The sequence below is a fragment of the Stegodyphus dumicola genome, chromosome X1 (assembly GCF_044657685.1).
Source record: "Stegodyphus dumicola isolate Sdum_Otavi_A_Nest chromosome X1, ASM4465768v1".
NCBI classification, from domain to species: domain Eukaryota; kingdom Metazoa; phylum Arthropoda; class Arachnida; order Araneae; family Eresidae; genus Stegodyphus; species Stegodyphus dumicola.
Window position 1 is genome coordinate 23,003,603 of NC_140780.1, and position 22,612 is coordinate 23,026,214.

Here is a 22,612-nt window from a genome sequence, read left to right on the forward strand (position 1 = left end):
CGTACACTTACTTGAATTTTTCAAGAAAATTTATTTTATCATTTGAAAAAATTATTGGACAAATGCTTATATTAACCTTTTCAGGGGCGATATATAAAATAATGAAAACTATAGTAAAATTGTGCATGTACTATAATATTTTATATCACTGCCCCCTGTACGACATTTTTTTTCCCTTATAACTGCCAATAGTTTATTTTTGTTTTTTTATTTACTCTATATTTGCATACTTTTGATCTGTATCTATAGAAATTTGATTTTTGAATGTAGTTATTTAAGTTTGTAGCCAAAAATGTTCTAGAAGACCACAGTTTCCAATCGAGGTATGGAATCATTATGAAGCAGCCTTCGAAAAATCTAAAACAACAAATTATTACGAAAGCTTTCATAAAGTACTAAATTCATTATTTAATTGTAGCCATCCTAGTTTCATCTGGCTCTAAATTTTGAAAAGCATCATGATTATTTGTTTTCCCTGAAAGTCTTAATTTCCTGATTGCTTTTCTGAACCTACAAAATTTTTTAATTACCTTATTAGTCTACACTAGTCAATTATCAAGTCCCAGGAACTGACTATTTTTTGTAAGTCTTCTTTAAGATTAGATAGATTACTAACCCCTACATCAATGGTAACAGAAGTTTTTGTAATTAGTTTACATTCGTCAATTATCAAATCCCAAGAGCTTATTTTTTATAAGTTTCCTGTAAGACCAGATCAGACTCTACATTAGTAGTAATCTAGCGGGGTCCGCCGATAACATCGCGGACGAAAACGTCGCAGAGAAAACAACGCAAGGCGAAAACGTCGTGCTACAAAACATCGTGAAAGAAAACATTGCAGTTCTAAAACATCGTGGTACAAAACATCGTCGTTGAAAATAAAGCGGTTCAAAAACTTTGCAGTTTAAAAACATCGTCGTCGAAAATATCGTGGTAAAAAATAAAGTGTCTACAAATCATCGCGTGACGATAACATCGCAGACATGCTTTTTTCAGACTTTAATAACTGTAAATAGATATTCCCATAATAATTTGTGAGCGCAAAATAGAAAGTAGGATAATTTGTTTTCATATTTTATATTAACTAATTTTTGCTGAGGAAATAAGAAGGAAACTTAAGCATGGAAAATTAATGCAACTTATAGCACTTAATAGAATTTTAAACCGACATAGTTAACTAACAAAGACCATTAATAAATAATTTTATAAAGTTTTTACTGGTAATTTTTCATAAAAAGTATAATCTATAAGTTGCATTTAATTTTCTATGCTTATGTTTCCTTCTTACATTTTCAGCAAAAATTTATTAGTTAATCAAAAAATGTGAAAGTAAAAATTATTATTCTTTACATCTTGCGCTCTCAAATTATTATGGAAATATCTATTTACAGTTATTAAAGCCTAAAAAAAGCATGTCTGCGATGTTATCGTCATGCGATGATTTGTAGATACTTTATTTTTTACCACGATATTTTCGACGACGATGTTTTCAAACTGCGAAGTTTTTTAACAGATTTATTTTCGACGACGACGTTTTGTACCACGATGTTTTAGAACTGCGATGTTTTCTCCCACGATGTTTTGTAGCACGACGTTTTCGCCTTGCGTTGTTTTCGTCCGCGATGTTTTTGCCGCGATGTTTTCGGCTGTAACCAATCTAGCGATGTAGTAATAGGGTACTTTTGCAATTAATTAACAGCCAGTGCATTTAACCTAACAGATGACATCAAAATGTATTTTAAATCTATTGTTGCGAATTTTGTATGCGTGCAAATAATTTTAGTGAAATTATATGTAAATTGTAGTATCTCTTGTGTAATGAAACGTAAAAGGCATATAATGTAACATGAATACGAGCATAGCCGTAAAAAGAGAGCTAAGGGGTAAGTCCATTTAGCATTGAGGTAAATGTCTGTCCAAAGTCCTAAACTCCAAGTAGGCGAGGATTTTGGGCGACTAATTTTTGGTCATCAAATTTGATGAAAAGTCGCCAAGTTTTGCCGACATTTTGGTCCGATTCTTGCTTAACCGTAACTGATCCGGTCACTGTAACTGTATCCGACTCAATGTAACTTTAACTGTGTGGGCTTTCCATGAATTTGGAGAAATCAAAGTTGCTGGAAATTTCTTGGGGCAAGGGGGAAAACTATATCACAGTTTTCAGTTGGGTTCAGACTATTGAGAGATCCCCATGCGAGCTTCGCTTTCAGATGCGCTTTGCATTGCGTTCAGCATTCTCTGTAGTTTGAGATGGTAACTACCGATTGCGCTCTCATATTGAGAACAGCTGTACAGGTACTTTTGTGTGAAAACTTCCAGAATTATTAAGTGCTTTTATTGTTTTGGGGAAAAATTAAATTTGATCAAGCTATTATGGGTTCTGTGAGCCATTCAATCCAATACCAACCCTTACGCACGTAACAATATACATATAAAAATTAATGCTTCTTAATTTTTGTTCATGTTTCTTGAGAAAAATATAACTATAACTTGAACTATCAATAAGACTTCCCACATGAAACTCTTGTGCATATGTGCATCAGTAAGCTAAAGAATTAAATTTTAAAATTATTCCCGTTAAGCAGGTGTAAGTGTTCTCAGTAAACATTACGTTTTCTTATCATAGCCTCCCTTTACACATTAACTAACTACAAGCGTAATTTTCTACATAATAGTGTTGATGCCCTATTAGTAGATTTTTATTTTAAGGCTTTTTCTCGGCGCTGTGTAAGAATATTTGCACTACTTGTAAGACTTCCAGCTTCGTTTTTTAGTTTACTTATTATTTGCTTTATACTGTGAAATAAAAATAAACTGGCATACCAGCTAAACTTCTTGAGATTCTATTTAAAAAAAAGCGTTCGAAACGAACGCTTTAAGAGAACCGAGTTTCGGTAATTTTACTGTGTCTTTACCTTCTCTACGATGCTGATGGTCTCTTCTAACTAGATATAGTAGTCTAACTAGATATAGTAGTCTAACTAGATATAGTAGTTATTTTGATATTCACATACCTGAAAGATTAGCGTCCAAGCTTATGTTCCATATTTTCATTAATTACTTACGACGTCAAATATATTTCAGGAGAGTATATGTGGTCTTGATATTGAAATTATATATCTGAATTATAACGAAAGGCAAAAGAACAAACAAAAGGGTCATACTGGTAGATCACATATTTTAAGTTCTTACTGGGTTAAACAAAAGCTCATTTAAACAAAATAACCCATAGAATGGCTCAAGAAACAATCTTATACGAATTTGCGTTAGTTTTAAAAAAAAATGCTTTAAACGCATTTAAACACAAAAGCACGAGAAGAAACGTTCTAGAAATAGCAATAGTCCTTTAACCTGCAAAGGTTCTTGACTTAGAGGAATGGTCTTTAACCTTTAGTGGTGAAATTACAAAATTGCTTTTTAATGTCATACTTGGGTCACGCCGCACCATAACCGCACTCCCGGTTTCATTTTGGTTTAATGATTGATTTATTATATGTACATGTCAAATAACGTATGCGACTTTCCACTGATGTCAGAAGATTTCAGGATTCTATACAACATGTAATTCTGGAAAACGTGCTGCCTTGGAATGTTTTTATAACATCAAACTGCAAGTCATCGAAAGAAACCTAAATTAGCGTTTAATTCTAACCTAAAGAGATTCTATGAATGCTTTTTAGAGTCATTACTTTGGCCAATAATGCTCGGAAAGCTTTAGTCTTTTAATAATTTTGTTTACCGTAGTTTTTAAAACTACTTTCCTAGGGTTAAAAATGTGATTGCTGAACCTACAAAATGCAAAGCTGATTGTTATTTTAATCCGGTGCATCACTAAATTGAGATGTCACGCATTTCAGCTATAATATGTGCTTTTTATAGTACATGCCACTGCGTCACCAATAAATGATTTATCATTAGTATCATCTTTACAGTAGCATTAAAAACACATTTATTTTTGTCTATGAACACATTATGTTCAATATAGCGAATTGTCACTTTATTTGCATGCAAATATACTTTATCCTTATGTTCACAACAAAAATGAATATATCCATACTTTAAATCTAAAATTTCATTTAGCTTTAACTTTTGCATATTTTTTCGATAACGTAATTCTTATGTTGCATTTTCACTTTGGATTTTTCTCGATCATCATTATTTTCTACTTGAATAAATTTGGAGGGCTGACTTTTTAGAACCTTGTATCTAAAATTCTAGACATAATTTATTTTTTTATCCCTAATATTAATTTATGAACCTATTTTTTTCCAAATGTCATGCTAGCTTTATTGGTTGAAGTCTCCTTTATCAACTTTATTTCTATTTATAATTTAGTAAATTATTTAGTCTATAATAAAATATAATTATGCGATTTTCGATAATAGAGCTTTGTGCCATAAATTTCTTGAAGAAAGGTGAAGGAAATTTTAGAAAATCTATTACAATGAAACTGTACTTCCCGAAGGTAGTTCCACAAATGTTTCTTGAGAAAAATATAACTATAACTTGAACTATCAATAAGACTTGCCACATGAAACACTTGAGCATATGTGCAGCAGTAAGCTAAAGAATTAAATTTTAGAATTATTTAAATTTTACTGCTAAGATAAAAAATTATTTACAAAATTTACTGCTAAAGTATTTCCATAAAATACTCGTTCTAAAATATCTTATTAGAAACGTTGCCTAGAAATGTGTAATTCAAAGAAGTTAAATATTTCGCAGCTTAGTTTAATAATAACCGAAAAAAAAAACTCAAACTATTTGGAAAACTAACCACGCAAGTTCACGAATCTATAATTAAGAACGCTTCAGTTTGGCGGCTAAGGTAAACAGATTAGCAGTCACAGTAAAATTATTTCTGGCTGGGAAAAAATAACTTTCTTTGAAGAGCAACTTCTCGTGTTTTACAGGATCATTTCTAGTTTTGTTTATTTTGGGAAGGAAACTTTATTTCACTCTTTTTGTAAGGTAACACGGAACATGTTTTATATACAACTTTTGTCAGTTTGAAATAATTAGAATACAAACTTAAAAAATGATTGTCACGCATTCTGGTTAATGATTCATTAGTGTTCTTAGGAAGCATGTCAAGCACAGTGTCTGATCTTTCCTACAGAAGAAAAATCACGTTTCTTTGAAATTTCCCGAGACTTTACCCACGTTTTCTCAATTACTTACAGTGTCTAATTCCTCCCCCCTTCGGACGTTTGAAAAAGGGGTAAAAATATTTCTATCCGTATGTCCAACAGTGTTACATCATGAAAATCGGGGAAACGCCTCATTTTCGCGGCTTCCCGACCTACGGGTCGCTTGCTATAGCAGCTGGAATGTCACGTTTAAAGTAGCTACTGATGTCTAAGTCATCAGTATGCGGTGACACGAACTTTGCAGTCACGCGATCGTCTCTTTTCAATCCTTTGACCTTCCCTTGTCGTCAGTTGCTTAGGATAATAAGGAGAAGGCTGGGATTGAGATAGCCTTTATATAAAACTCTGTTCTTTAATCTGACCCTTGAAACACGATTGTGAAACTCCTTGGATTATTACAGTCCTCAACTGATAGCTGTGGAGTCGTGATATCTGATTTTATGATACGTATCGTGGTAGGACAATACTGAAGTTCTAGGTTAAGAATTAGATCAACAATCTACCACTTCATAATCTCAAATATTAAGCGTGGCCAGATGACCATTAATGAAGAACATAATGAGTTAATTGTTGCAGCTCCCGTAAGATGATTATCCTGATAGTACGTAAAGATATCAGTTTTGATTAGATAATGAAGGTGCGCGAAGAATTTGACTTTTATAAAATATTTAAAGCAAACGACTTAGCCTTGAAGATGCACTAAAAGTGGCCTAGAAAGAAATTTAAGTTCTGCAGCATTTTAATTAGTAGACATGTCACAAGATAAGGTTTGAAAGTTTTCAAGAAAGCCAAAACTGATAAAGAAGCAATGAAACAATCAGACTATAGACGTAGTCTGCCAACTTTCAAATCTTATTTCATTTTGTCATCGTTTGATAATTTTATATATTTTATTTGTGTAATTAATATGTACTTTTTCTTAACTAATTTCCCTTTATCAAGATTTATAAATTTGATAGCAGTAGTAATATCATAACTCTTATTATACTTTTAATAATAACTTTATGTATTCAGAAAATTAATATATATAATCATTTAAAATTTTTAAATGAAAACATTAAAAATTTTGTTTTTCATAAATAACAAATAATATATTTCTGATGGAATATCTGAAGCATTTTCGTCATTTCAATATTTAAATGCAAAGCTATTCATTTTCTAAACACTCAAATTAATGACATTAAATTTTCAACCAACAGAATGTTGTAATTAGAAGTTATCTCATTTACTTTTTGATATCTCTGTTTTAGTTCTGAAATTAAAATATCTCTCATTTCTTTCAATTTTATTGCGAAGAAATGTTTTTCGGACAAAATCAATCCTTTCATCAATTGATTATTGACAATCTGATTTATAAACATTTCACTGACTTCTTTTCATATTATCCTCATGCGTTGACCTTTAAAGTTGAATTTTTACATTTCACAAAAATGTTTTCTTTCATCTTTTCGTAAATTAATTTATAAATTCATTCACAAAAAATTAATGTATAAGAGATTATTATGTTTAATTAAATATGCAAAACGTTCAAGGATTACTTATCTAATTAGAGGGATTCCTTCGTGGAGTACTTACCAGCGGAAACTATCTCGTATTTATGTTACACCTGGAAGAAACCGCGAAATGTTTCATGCATTCAAGTCATTTGTCGGGATTTAATATTAGATCAATACCTCTATTAAGCGTAGAACTTTTATGCTCAAGTGCTGAAGAATAATATAAAGTCCTTTCATTGCTTTAAATGTACTACTTCAAATTATTGCTTCTCTACGTTTCAAAACTGAAAGTTAAAAAATAATTAATTTTTTATTCCTAAAATTTAGCAACTAATCTAGCCTCCCCCTGTTAGCCGATCGATCACTTGAGGTAAATGCATCACTTGCCTCACCCATGTCCCGGCTCTGACGACAAGCAAAATTTTACTTAGCATACAGCTTTAAATTCTATAAAAGTAAGAACGGTTTACTGCTCTTTCTCGCTCTTTGTCTCCCAAATCCTGATAAATAGAGCATCAAAATACCTTATCCTGCCACCTGTCGAGCGGTGAAGTCCCTAAACACTGCTAGTTCGTTCCGAGCATTGAATCCCGCGAACGGGCTGGCTGCATGGGCGCTTTCGTTGTTTTCCCCATGTGTAACCTGTTAATACGAGTCAATTTCCTTCAAACTCCTCCACGAAGGCATTCCTCCTTTCCGTGTAGTGCCTTAATGCAGAACACGTGAATAATAATATTTTAGCTTTCACTATTTACCCTTTCATTATTTTCGCCTATGTATGAAGATTGCATTTCTCATGTTCACTACGCACCTTACCTTTGCCATTTTAGTTTCGATATTTCAAGTATATATTGTATATTTACAGCAGTCTAAGATGTAATGAATTGTTTTACAGTTTAATAGAAACACTGAAAACACACTGAAAAAAGAAATGAAATCGATAGCTTGTTTACGGATTCAAAGAATCGAAAGATAATGTTTAATCAAAATTTTCAGTTCACGTTTAACGGTTCTCGTTAATGATAAGCTATCTACGATAGTGACAGGTTTTTTAGCAAATTACACGCCTCACGTGACGGTTCAGCGCTTCAGCAGTGATATCGATGTAAAGAGGTTTGGGGCTATCAGATGAAGGGAAGTTTTAAATATCGTGTTTGAGCTTACGGAGAACCGAATCATTCCTGTGATGTTATCAAACCCCACTGGTGAAGATCAGAGCCTTCAAACACCACTGGATCTTCTCTCAGTCTGACGACAGTAACGTGTACGCATAAGACTATCGTTAGTTTAGCTTCTTTAAACGGGCAGAAAATTTTGAGCAAGGCAGGAATTTAGAATCATACATTTGATTCTCACAAACAAAATACAAACACTTGATCAACTCTTAAACCCTTCGCACAGTAATTTTAACCTTATGATCCAGCGATAAGAAGGTGTACAAAAATGTTTCCGAGATCATAGTTGATTTGTGGCAGGATTCTCTGTGTGATTCAGAAAGATGACTCAGTATGTAATTGGGGTAGTTTGGTGTTATCAGATCCGCATCTGTAATCTGATGAATGTTTATTTTAACATCATGCATCACCTGAATGATGAATTTCGCAAATAAATTGCATGCTAAAACATTTCTCATACACTTAATAGGTAGGATTCGTAGCTGTAACTTCTTATCTCACAGTAAATGATCAGTATATAAGTTTCCTGCATTTTAGAGACAAATATTATTTTAATGGGAATTTTTTTTATTTAATGACATTTAAAGAGCTATATTACTGAGCTCTTAAATTAAGCGGGGTTTCGTTTTTCTTGTAAACAAGAAAATTATAATGCTACTTAAATTAAAACAATTATTATTCATGGGATTACTTGACAGTGGATAAGTATTGATTCTAAATGCAACAGATTGTTACCCACAAGATTACAAATATTTCCACATATCACGTGTGAACAACTTTGTAAGTATAAAAAACACTTCTGAGTGCTAAGTTTGCAAATGCCATTAAATGTATTTCTCGCTGATTTTTTAACTACAGAAACTCGGTTAAAATATCAAAAGAAAACTCTAAGCTTTCATACATTTAAGTTTGCGTTGTACTCTGATTCTTACCATGCATGTGTGTGCATCCGGATGGAAATAAAATAATTCTGTAAAAGTAATCAAATATAAAAATCCGGAATGAAGTGATTGAAAGAAAGTCATTACTATTAGTCATTAAGTTACTATTTATTGTCATTAAGTTACTATTTATTGTCATTAAGTTACTATTTATTGTCATTAAGTTACTATTTATTGTCATTAAGTTACTATTTATTGTCATTAAGTTACTATTTATTGTCATTAAGTTACTATTTATTGTCATTAAGTTACTATTTATTGTCATTAATTTACTATTTATTGTCATTAAGTTACTATTTATTGTCATTATGGTGGGGAAGAAATACTCCAGTGCTTTTAAAGTTCGTTGCCCTTAGAAGTTAAACAGAAGTTTGATTAAAATTTCTTTGAAACATCGTGACGGACTGCTTGATCTTAGGTTTGGTGATCTCTGGTTTATATTACCTTCTTCTTTGCATTCTAAGATTAGTAGCGTTCTGATACATCGTTATTCCCTTCGTAGTACCTGATAAAAAGAATCAGTACTGATATCCTTATTTCTCCACGTTTCTATTATAGATAATACTTGCAGGAAGATGTTTTATGCAATTTATATTTAAGGAAGATGATATAGGTTTTTGCATTTTTTACTACGTGCGTAATATTTTTATGCTGTTTGGCTTGATTTGAGTCATGCATAAATACCCTTTAAATTGCAGATAACTTGCATTGCGTTCGTCTTATAAGGTTTACATAGTCTAAAAATCGGAAAAGTTAAGGATATGCTTTCAAGCATTACCTGTAGAGCTGAAAGTGATGACGTTTATTGAGGCATCAAAAAGGTGCATGATAAAAATTAATGAATGGCGTTAAACGAAAGTTTCACATCAATTGCATCAAATCAGTGAAAGATGTTAATAACTGAGTCACGTTCAAAAATTCTAATTTGAAGCAGTTTTGCCAATATTTATAATTTACCATACCTCCTTCCTTTTAGCACGACACGCAAGAAATGAAGTCAGTCATGAAGTTTACAGAACGCGCTTCGTTGCTTACGAAAATATCGTTTTCTTTCGTTTTAAAAACATAAAATAAAGATAAAAGAATAACATTTCGAAAGCTTAAAATAACTCGAAAAATAAATTTTAAATCCTCCAATAAAGTGAGTGTCATAATCAGACCTTACAAAGTTTTTTTAAGGAACTTAAAACATATTACTTCAATTAACTTTACATAACTTGATGATTATTTTCACCAAAGTTTCAGACATTTCATGTATCTTATGAATTCTGCTTTACACAATCCGTAGTATTATATCTGCCAACTTTCAAGTGTTGAATGAGATTTATAAAAAAAGTTTAAAATTGATAAAAAGATATTTAAAAAGACTTGAACTATTAAAATATTGCATAAATATTTTTATAGTTCAAGTCATATAATAGTTCAAGTCTCATATTCAATAAAAACCTGTTATGATTTACTTAAGGTTTACCAATTCGATGACTTATACAGCACATATGCTACATCTGCAAATATACTTTCTGTTGTTTTAACTTTGATTTCAAATTTATGTCTTAATTTACTTAAAAATAAGTTATTAAGTAAGATACAATAACTCGCCGAACAAATAGTAATTCAGAAGTCAAACCTTTGCAGCTGAGGATGATGTTTCGGTAAAACCATCGAAACTAGTAATGCAAAAATTTGAAAATATAACGCTGATTTTTGTTGTCTGACTTCTGAATTAGTAAGTTATTAAGTATATCGTGATTCGTATGAAGATCGAAACTCTACTGCAGATCTGCAGTTATTTTTTAAAGATTGGACAATATCAATTAGTTGCTTCAATGAATTTATTTTAATACTCAGTTATTGCAGAATCCGAATGCAGAATAAAATTTACGTCTACCATATGTCATAGCCTAGAAAGCTATAAAGGCGAGAAGAAAAATGCCATATTTAGCGGAATTGATGGAATACGTGAAATGATAAGAGTACGTTACATTAACAAACCTTTTGTTCATGATATCTCAATCGCGTATATTCAGTAAATGCAAAGAAGAAACTATAAGATCCTGCAAATGCAAATGGAAGAAAAATAGGACTGGAGAAGAGAAATAACAACTAGGAACCTCCCTCTCTCATAAAAAGATAAAACGGTAGCACGAAGCGATTTTGCTAAGAATATACAGGCAAGCCATAACTTCTGATAGTTTCAAGTATCAAACATTATATGTCATGATCATGGAAATTCTGTCAATATAGAAAAAGAACGGAGGACCATCAATGTTTAAAAAAGTTTAGCTGCTGTTTACAATTCATAAGAATTTCCCAGGTATGAAAGATATTGAACGATCCGAAAGGAGAAAGAAGATATTGATATTGGCCAAAGGAAATGGAAGGAATTGCACTCCTACAGGAATATTCAATTAAACTAACGTCCATAGATTATCTAGGATTAAAACCGAGGTTCATCGAAACATGAAAGATGACTTCGTAAACAACCTCTCCAACATGGAAGAAAAAAAAGTTACGCACAAGATATTACACAAGGACAATTAAACATGCTGTCTATTTAAAGATCACTATTAGGATATTAAAAGCATTACTCTAGTACAAATGAGTATGACAAAATCAGTAGAAATTTTTGGATTTAAATTGAATGAATTAATCGAACTTCTGTCTGTGAAATATCTTTGCATGTTTCCCATTTTGAAATACATTTATCATAAATATCTATTTAAATTAAGTTCAAGCTAAAATTTTCTGATGGAATAGAAATTTTATACTTAGCTCACTTCAGTTTATTGAATTAATTTTAGGTTAGGGTTTAGTAATGAGCTTGAAATTTCAATTGTACTATGCATGATAGATAAAAACCTTTCATTAATGTATTGCTATTCAAATAAAATTGCCCAATATAATAAATCTTATCTTTTATTTTACAGAGAAATTCAACACTGGACCAAAATGAGACAAAGCCAGAAAAGAAAGAGTCTTTTCTACAAACCTCTTTAGGTCTCGTTAAATATCCTAATATGAGGAAGAAAACATTGGTTCTGCTAATATCCTGGTAAGCTAGCTATATTACATATCTCAATTGTCTCCAAATTTATTGATCATTTCAAACGTCTTTAGGCTGAACTGAAAATGCCCGAACAAATTTAATTATTCTGCTTCGAATGTAATGGTCTCATCATGACCTGCATAAGAATTGCCTAATTATGATGAGATTTTATAGAACACAATTGAATTTCCGATTCATAACAACTAACAGTCATCTTGGAGACAAGAGAAAATATTTTAATTTATCAAAGTAGTTTAATTCTTCTGTTGTTATTTCGACTATAGTCATGATTTATATTGGTTTAGTAATAAACTTTCCAAATTAATGTCATAATAACATTAGTGTTATTATGTCATAATAACATTAGTAACAGACTCTTAGTCTTTTAAGGGAATTGCAGTGGAAAAACGGCAGTTTAATATCATCTTCTAATGCAATAATTGCATCAAATGCAGTTATAAGGTTCCGGTGCTACGATGATAGCTACTTTATTCTCCTGACTTTCAAAAAGGACGTATTACTGCCCCGTATCATTAGCTGTGGCGAAATATTTTCAAATTATTTTTCAGCAATTTAATTTTTAAAGTCTATGTCTCTTTGGGAACATATAGACTTTAAAAAGACTGATTGAAGAATTATCTTCCAGCCTTGTGAAACAAAACAGCAGTCAGAAAAAGGGTGTACAAGACCCTTTTTATTCGAACACAACATGAACAAATGACCCAACTTGGGTTTACATAAGCCAAGCATTTCTGGCTTAGCATAAATACGTAAAAAATAACAATTTCAAGGTGTGGTAGATTATCCTAACGGCTCACAGAATACTTAAACGCGTAGGAAAGGGTCTGGTTTGTAGTAAACCGGTAAGGCAAAGCTAACTGGCTAGAAACACTCAACGCCGTCAAGTCAATAATCACAGAACAACATGGCCTGAAATAGACGGACAAGCTCTAAATATAACTTCCGAAACTCTTGCTTAAACAGAACTTCTTTCTACCTAAATTTGAATAAACGTTCACTATCTCATTTGCATTCTGGCATGAAAAGCGTGGGTGAAAACAAAGTAATAGGAAAGTAGTGAAACTTAACATGAACTGTTGGTTAAAAATGGATAAAAAACCTAAAAACGTTATAATTTTTCCTTTATTATTGGTTGCTCAGCGTAATATTTTTTGTTGTAATTTTTTAAAACTGTTAGTATTACTGAAAATAAGCACATATAATAAACTAGAATAGGACCATCGACTCAAGACAATGAATAAGTTTGCATAGCAAGGAAAAAATTTTCCTACTGCTATTTTAAATCAAAAAATTACAATTGAAAAGTAAAACAGTATAAGGGATTTTGTAAAGACTAATTACAGCGAACACGGATATTCTCCATTTCATTTCAAGTTCTATGCCTCCGCAAATTTTGCAAAAACCCATACGTTGAATTAGAGTTAGTCTCAAGGACTAATGAAATGGGCTCTTCCTTTCCACAAATAAGTGCCCAAATGAGGACTAATGAGGCATTACGTTAGATACTAAAAAGTGTTGGTAGCGCTGAAACTTAAATGCTCCATAATATCCCAAATAACTCCTATCACACGCGCTAAAGTGTGTGTGTTGGGGGAGGGAGAATGAATGAAAGAAAGAAAGGAAGACTAGTTATTTGGAAGTAGTGGGACAAAGATCATTTGCTAAAGTGATATGTCACTACGAATCTGCGCTCCTGCCATGATAAAGAGGTTTTCGTAATGTAACATAAGATAAAAATAGTCGATAGAATGATATAGGATAAAAGTAATTAATCTTAGTACTTTGAAAGACTATTTTTAAATAATTATATAACATCATACTTGCTTTTTTAAATTTGTACACACCCATGCATCCATGCGGAAGTGTATACATAATTCAAAAGAACAGTTATTATAAAACTTAGAATTGACGTGAATGAAAATAATATCTGTAAAGAAAAGTATATGCATATGCCTGTCATTATGCGCATAACAGCAAGTAAGTCGATATTGATAAAAATATTTTTAAAAATAAAAGTGAAGTAAAAGTAAGAAAAATATTTCCTCAGCTAACAAGCCGCTTGAATACGAGGAGATACTTATTTACGTACCATGTTATCTGCTTTGAATTTCTTTTTTAATTTTATTTTCATTTTTCTAAACAACAGTCAGACCTGTTTATATTGAATTACGGTGTATACTGAACTTGAAATAATTATACTAAAAATAATAAAAATATGTAAATAAGAACATTTTATATTGAATTGCATTACTGCATTTAGAAACTCTGTTTAATATATTGATTAATTTTGTTGCAAAAATATTTTTATTTATTTATTTATTTATTTACACATGAAATCATACACTACTTTTTTTTTGCTAAGAGAAAATTAAGTATAATGTTCTAATAAAAAATGAAATTGTTTTTATTGACGAGGTATTAAATTTTTTATTCAGCTTCCATATTATATAAATGCATTGCTCTTTAATGTAACGAACCGAATTTTTTGTGTATTGTGCTGATGACGGCTGAAAAATGCAGAGTGTAATTTTGGCTGTGTTTTCATCAAACTAAGAGATAATAAATACTGTACCATAACTGTCCTCCTTTGGAATGCTGTCTGATTTTAATTAGTTCAAAGCAGAGAAAAGTTGTGTACTGAGTAGAGATGCCTCAGTGGAAGACTTTTAGGGAAATTGGCCTGTATTCCTTTTACATGTAAAAAAATTGTAAAAAAATGCAGCCAACCCGTTTGATGGGACTCAAACCCGGGTTTTAACTACTACTGTTGCGCTTTTAAACACACGGCCACTGCTAGGTATTCCGTTCGCATGAACATGGTGGTAATTTATCTTATTACCTAATTACTTTCTACATTCTGGCCTGTATTACTTTTTTGGGAAATGTTCGGGTTAGTCATTACGTTTCTTGTGATTCAGGAATCTTGAAAAAACGACTGTGCCCTTCAGTCAAACTTAAATGATTTTCATTTTTATTAGATTTGATATTCATACCAATCTTATACCATCAATTTCCGCCACAAAGCCATTTGTCGTATAACTCATGTATACTCTTCTCATTTCATATTTCTTACCTGAGGTCACGGCTCCCTCTACCGTCCTCAGTATCTTTATGCATCGTCTCTCCCGCCCTCGAGAGTCCTCTCAAATGGTGCGCTTCTCGGCCTTCTTATTACTTTTAGTATTTGTAACCACCTATCCATTACTCTGTAAATATGTAACTGGAATTGTTCTTCACGCCCGCAATGCACCCTTCTTCCATCATGCGCTATCGTCTTCGTCCAGCATTTGTTTGCACTGCCCCCAGCAGTCGTCTTGAGCACAATATGTATTTATAAGTGTGTCTTTTGTTCAAGTTATTTCCGTCAGCGGTGCTACCTGGCCGATATGCTAACTACCCAGTGGACCGGCTGCCTCGCTGTCGGTGGAAAGAAAGAAAGAAAGTCAAACTTAAATTTTCCAGTTGCTAGCTCAAAGAGCTAAATCTACCACTAGGACGCATGAGAGAAGTTGTTTTATTTCTTACACCTTGAACTATCAAAATATTGTAGAATGCGTTCTCATCATACGATTTCTGGATCATTTCATATGTTTTTGTTACCTGTTTATACAGGCGAAAGAAGTTTTATGGTTGCGTGTATTGTTCATTGCAACTAGCATCCATTTCAGCTGAAAGCACGATGAGAAATGCGCTTATTTTTCATTCTTGCTGTTTTGCGTGGGAATTTTAGTATCTTGCTATCGTCACCCAGATGGGAAAGTGGTTAATGACTGACTGCCATACCGAATGGCCCGGGTTCGAATTCCGAAGAAAGCATGGTTTTAAAATTGTCTGTCTTTTCATAGGAGGCAACGGTGGCCGCTTATTAGGTGCCTCCATAATACAAAAACAACCATAGTTTCTGAACTTAATAGTGGCCAAAGCCTGAAAATGGCTAGTGCCTGCCATAAAAAAAGTATTTTGTTACCACTTTGGCGGAATAACCTAGCAAATACGGGATCATTCTAAACCGCAATTTTAGTTAATGAAACTGTCCAACAGTTCCAATCAAATGACAGAGAAAGAGAAAAGAGGAAGTATCTTTCTTACTGAGCAGCCTCACATATACGTATCATAAAATTATTGGACTGTTGCACAATATTTATTTAAGACTAGACCGGAAAAATGCCTAAAGGGAACACCAAACATTGAATTTTAAAACTGCGCAGAATTTCACTCTGCAAAACAACTTTACAAAAAATTCAATAAAAGTGTATTACATATAAAAAATACAATGAAATAAGAAATATCTTTTAATACAAATATTAATTACCCTAATAAATAAATTAACCAACTTCCCATTGCCTTCTCTCGACAAACGTCCAGTATCCAAGAGAAACATTCAATTTAAAAACTGCACAGAATTATCGTCCTCATCTTTTCGGGTGGCAAGAGTGCTGATATCAGCAGCAATGGCAACAGTGATATATCAGCAGCAATGGCTGCGTGCCATTGTTGCTGTTGAATTATCGATCTGAAGTGATTTCATAAAAAACATAAAATAAAAAAACTCATTCGAATTTTGAAAATATCGCTTTGAGGTGCACTGGCTCTTGCATAGATGCACCTATGTGCCAAATTTCGTAGTCCTGGGTCTATTAGCTTACGCGCGGCACTAACGAAAGACCCACACATAGACAGACTTTTCCTTTTATTATATGTAGAGACGTTATCAAATTTAAGTCGTTTCTTGAAACAAAATAAGAGTTTTCCGTATTCATCATCTCTTCGTCGTTTTATAAGAACTGGAAATAATTTGTAAGAACTATAAAACTACATAAAGTTCTACAATTACTTTACTAACACATTGTGTTAAATACACGACAAAATGTGGATAGTTTTATATTCATAATTCACTAGTTAATAAGCGATTAGTAAATATGTTATGATTTAATTACAAGTATCTCTAGTGAAAATTCAAATTTTACATACTGAATCTGTACAGTCTTTCAGATTTGTATCACGATATAGACTTCCAAAGAACTTCTCGGCGTTTCTTATATTACATCTAAGTTTTAGTTATAATTCTAAATATAAAAATTAGAGATTTATTTTCTGTTCTAACGAGTTCTATTAGAGTTTCAATAAATGTATGCTAAAGGTCGAAGTTTTAAGTGTCGCTGTTGCTAGTCAAATGGATTATTTAATTTAAAGTTCTAATTTATATGTTCATCCCATTCACATTATGTAGACAAAAATATTTGCCCTTTTCCGGATGTTCTTTTATTCATCCATACTACAAAATTGTTGCGTGACTGAATTAGTTTGATAAATGTTACTCTTTGGTGGTATTCCAGACAGGTTAATACAATAAAGTTCTTCTCGGATAAAAACGCGCCACAGAAGAGTTGTTTTTCATATTATTTGCATCCTATGGAAGAGTAGCTTGTTCTCGCTAATCGAATTATCTGTAGCTGCACTTAGAAGAATGAAGCAATTTTTCTTGGAACCCGTCTCTTTAACAGAGAAGCACATCTTCATTTGTATCTAAATGTTAAATGTTATAGGTTACCAGGAATCGTTAGGGGAGGGTATAATTTAAAATCGTCCACGAAACGCAGTTCTGATATTTAGATTTCGGCTAAGAAAATTACTTCTTTGCATTATCGTAAATGATATTGTTACGGATTGAAAAAAGGAAAATCCAGTAACGAAATGAATCGGTCACGGAAGGCTTGCTTCGAAACTTTTACTTTTTTTTTTTTTTTTTTAACTTCATTTAATCCCGGATCTTAAATAACTGAAGTGGATGGTTTTTATCTTTAATATAACTATAAGGTTACCCTCTTCCCGAAAATGAGACTTATAAAAGATTCCCCGCATAATGTGACGTCAAATTTATTCCTGCCTTTTGTATAACCCAATTCTATTTTAAACATAATTAAAAAGCTATATTTTCAAGAAACCTGGCTTCCGAGGATTTATTTCTATCAGCCTACTCAAGGATACAAGTATTCCTCTGCATTTATAGTTAACATTTTAACGAGAGGTCTCATATAAAGGGGCCTTTCTGCCCGTGACATTTAACGGCAGGTACCCTTTAACCCTTTGCGGCACACCTAAAAATTTCCTTCTGTACGCACAGAAAAATTGAATGAAAAAGGATTTATAGATTACTCTGAACCTTCTTTATTTATAGTAGATGGCAGCTCAACACAAACCAGTCCATATATTTTAGTCATGTTTAGGTTTTTAAGACCCTCATTTTTCAAAGAAATCTTCCAGATTTTTTTTAGGATATAAAAGGAATTGTATGAAAAGAAATTTCTATGTTATTTTTTGGCTGTATGCTAATCTCCTTATTCTATATTAGTGTTAAATTTTTACCTTGAAATATTAACTAAAATCAAACGGCGAACCCTAGGTGTGCCCAGAGCGGGCTCACCGATAATCTAGGACAACTGAGAGTCTGTATTCTTTGTTTTTCCGCATCTCATCCGTCAGTTCATTGACAACAATGCTCGTTTCAGCACTCTTTTCGAAGCTCTATTCAATCAGTGTGCCACTTTGGGCTCACACACGGAATTAAAACAATAAGTGCTGTCTTCACAAAATTTTACTTGTGTACTCCTCTAGGCCTAATTAGACTGCCTACTTTTTTTTAATCAAAACTACGACTTTAACAGGTAGTGTGCCGGAAAGGGTGAATGCTTATTCCTTCCTACAAGTTCAGAATCCGATTTTTCTTTTTAAATATACATTTGAAAAATTCGCTACTTGTTCTGATTGAGGTCTAAATTTCATAGAAATTTTTCATGTTTCAGAATGTATACGTTAACTAAATACTAACTCCACAAAATGTGAGATATTTATAGATTTTACGTTCACTTTAATACTAAAAGTTACCTAATAAAGATGAATGCGCTTAATATTCCAGATGATTATAGAGAATAAATAAATATAATACATTGTTTGGTGGAAAAACTTGAAAGTTCATGAACCGTAAAGTCTTTACCATAAAAAGCTAAAATTTAAGAGCAAAGGCAAAAACTTGTGTGTATTCATAAGAATTCTATGCGAAGAGACACGGGATGCTATTAAATATTCATGCAAGAGAAGAAAATTTTAATGCACGTGCTTAATGGCAAAAAATTGCCAGCTCAACAATTTGAGAATAATAACAAAAAAAAAAAAAAAAAAAAAAACCACCATGTCACGCATATTGAATTCACAAAACTTGTAACGGTAGTGATAAACCACAAACTTTCAAAACCTCTTTTATACGCAGGCTTTTATCATGAAACGTAACATAATAAACCGGAAATTCGCCTAGATTTATACGTTAATGATAAATGCAAGGAATAAATGCAAACATGAACTTAAATAAAACTAAAGCTGTATTTTATCCTTTTTTTAACGTAATGAATTCACTGTATGCTCCTACTTTTTATTTTACTGGCACACTCTGTTAAAATGTATTTTGCGATATGATTATAAATTATTAAGTGCTAAATTCAACATACAATATGTATATTTACAGGAATTTCATAAAACGATTTATTTTATAAGGATTAAATTCAATAAAAATATAAACGAAAGCAAAAATTGAATGAAAAGAAAATGTTTAAAATGCTAATAAACTAGTAAAACTTTTTAAATACTAGTAATAATTTTAACGAATGCGTAGACATAAATGGTTATTCAATAAAACGTGGCTCACCGGTGACTGAATGTTTAACCCTTTGCGGCACAATGTGTCCAGTCTGGACACACCTAAAACGTTCCTCCTGTACGCACAGAAAAATTGAATGAAAAAGGATTTATAAGTTATTATAGGTTACTCTGAACCTTCTTTCTTTACAGTAGGTGGCAGCTCAACACAAACCAGTCCATATATTTTAGCTATGTCTAGTTTTTTAAAAGCCTCATTTTTCGAAGAAATGTTCCAGATTTTTTTTTTAGGGTATAAAAGGAATTGTTTGAAAAGAAATTTCTATGTTAATTTTCGGCTGTATTCTAATCTCCTTGTTCTATATTAGTTTTGAATTTTTACCTTGAAATCTTGCCTAAAATCAAACGGCGAACCCTAGTTGTGCCCAGAGCGGGCTCACCGATAATCTAGGACAACTGAGAGTCTGTATTCTTTCTTTCTCCGCATCTCATCGGTCAGATCATTGACAACAATGCTCGTTTCAGTACTCTTTTCGAAACTCTATTCAATCAGTGTGCCACTTTGCGCACACCCACAGAATTAAAACGATAAGTGCTATCTTCACAAAATTTTATTTGTGCCTCTAGGCCTAATTAGATTGCCTACCTTTTTTTTAATCAAAACTCCGACTTTAAAAGGTAGCGTGCCGGAAAGGGTTAAGACGGCTGGATACTCATAGTTTGACACGCGCTGGAATCCTAGCGAATTGACTGATAACAAGGATACTTTCGTGGTTTTCTCCTTGTCTAAAGCAAATAAGAGCCGGTTTCATTAAGAGAATCCTATGCGAGGACGTCTCTCTTCTTAGGCAGACAGTGCTTCTGTACATTGCTGTATTCAAGCATGTAATCAAAATTAACAAAACGCGAGGTAGAGATAGCTTTCTGCGAGGTCTGTTAAAAGAATTTATGTTTTAGTTAATGAATATTTATTTTGAACTTTTTTGTGTAGGTTTTTGGTTTTATTTATTTTTACTTCCTTGTACGAAGTAAAACGGAAGTATTGTAATCGCGAAAAGTTTCAGGCAGCATATTTGAACGAAAATATCCCATTTTGACCTCTTTCAAATGCAATTTAACGGTGTATTTCCGTGATATCTGTATGTAAGGACAGAATAAAACACTCTTTTCCTCCAAAAAAATTATAAAACTGCTTTAAAAGGAATTCTGAAGAGAATTTTTCGTGGCGTCTGTACGAACGTATGTACGTACGTATCTCGCATAACTCAAAAACGAGTAGCCTCAGAACGTTGAAATTTTGTATATAGGACTGCTATAACATTTAGATGTGCACCTCTTATTTTGGTTGCAATCGGCCGCACCAAACGTATATAAATATATTTATATATATATCCACTTTGTTACCCGGCTCAGTGATCTCAGTTTCTTTACTCTTATATGTTTGTAAATTGTACATATTTTGCTTTAAAAATGATTGAATTATGTTGTTCTTATCTTCCGGTGAAGGTTTTTATGCCTTTAGTATATCTGTATGCAATATTTTTAGAATTATCAACAATTTTAAAATTGTTTAAGTGCCGCAATGTTTAATAAAGTTTTTGATGGCGGCCATTGCTCTTGTTTACATTTGAAACAGCAGGATAGCGGATTTGTTGCCAATCTAGAGAAACTAAGCTTCGCAACAACAAAGATAACGCCTTCATTTATTATTTAAATCATGCTTAATCCTTTCTGGAATTTTTTCGAGGAAATAAGCGTTTAAGATTTACTTCGTAATTTTTAATACAGATATATTGAGTTTTTATGTATTTCTGCCTTGTCGCGAAGTGAAAACTGAATTAATTGAATGAGAAATACTCAATCGTCTGTGAAAAACTGTTTCTTTGTTTCGTTTGCTTAATTTCTTTTATACATCGTTCTAGCTTTGTTATAGTATTTGAATAGAACATGTGGCAATGATTAGATAATTCTTTAAATGATATAAATTTTGTGCATTCCGAGTTATAATATGAACGAAATATAATATTGTTAAGTAAACCTAGAGCCAGAGTGTCGCTATGGCAAACAAAGTGAATTTTAAAGAATGCATTTATTCTATTGTGGTTTATGCGCTGTCGGTGAAGTAGGTTTATTTCAGTCCAATAAGTTTAAATGAAATGCAAGAAAAAATGCGTATAATTTAATATTCCGTACAAGGAAGTCATGTAGTGTACACATCAGATTTTTTTTAGTATTTTGTTAACTAGATAAGTATCCGAAAATACTTAATTCAGGATTCAGATCGAACTAAAAATGACCTCGAAAACAAAAACGCTCTCGAGTTATCTATTCTATACATCTATATTCTATATTTAGTTTCTATATATCTAGTTTTTGTACATTTTGACAAAGCATAACAATAATACTTTTTATAAATCTAGAGTTTCCACCACATATAATCGACATATATCTACTTTTAGACGACTTCGTAGTATGCATGTTGTTTGCATCAACAGCACGACAAAAATGTCCTTATAATGTTTAGTATATTGTAAGTATCACTAATTATGTTATGACATTGGAAATAATGGATTACGATAAAACACGCAAACTAAGGCTCTAATGGACAGACTGCTTTCATGGAGCGCCTAAGAAAACCTGGCCTACGTTTATGTTCTGTATAGGAAGAAAACTTGAAAAACCACAGGCAAGCAGCCTATTCGTCGGGATTGGAACCAGCTTCGAACTACAAGTGTTCAGTGGGGTTTTTGAAACTACCATATGTCTTTGTTTCAGCCGTATATCTGTGTTCGTGTATGTGAATAACTTACCACAAAAGAAAAAGACAAAATACAAGAAAAATGTTCTTAAACTGTTCTGTTTTGTTTTTAAATAAAATACGTATTAGAGATGAAATGTTGAGGCCTTTTCTGTCCTCGACTGCTTATTTGAGTATGATGAATCACACGAAAAGCTACCTGCCCAAGGAGAGGCATACCTTCGTTGGGAACTTGTTAGGTAAAACTGGCTCGTATTCATGTTAAACATGGGAAATTCACGAACACCGACTATGCAGCTAGCCCGTTCTCTGGGTTCGAACCCAGGATGAACTACAAGTGTTCAGTGGGGTTTTTGAAATTACCATATGTCTTTG

The 22,612-nt window shown here is 32.4% G+C and overlaps 2 protein-coding genes across 2 annotated transcripts in view; one reads left to right on the forward strand and one right to left on the reverse strand.

The window, feature by feature from the left end:
• Positions 1 to 22,612, reverse strand: part of LOC118187434 (DNA (cytosine-5)-methyltransferase 3B-like) — a 487,890-nt gene that overhangs the window by 340,767 nt on the left and 124,511 nt on the right. The window lies entirely within an intron of this gene.
• LOC118187428 (organic cation transporter protein-like) overlaps positions 1 to 22,612 on the forward strand; it is a 231,287-nt gene that overhangs the window by 190,284 nt on the left and 18,391 nt on the right. The window contains exon 6 of the mRNA XM_035357647.2: positions 11,690 to 11,814. Within this exon, the coding sequence (XP_035213538.2) occupies positions 11,690 to 11,814 (125 nt within the window). The remainder of the gene's footprint in view (positions 1 to 11,689; positions 11,815 to 22,612) is intronic.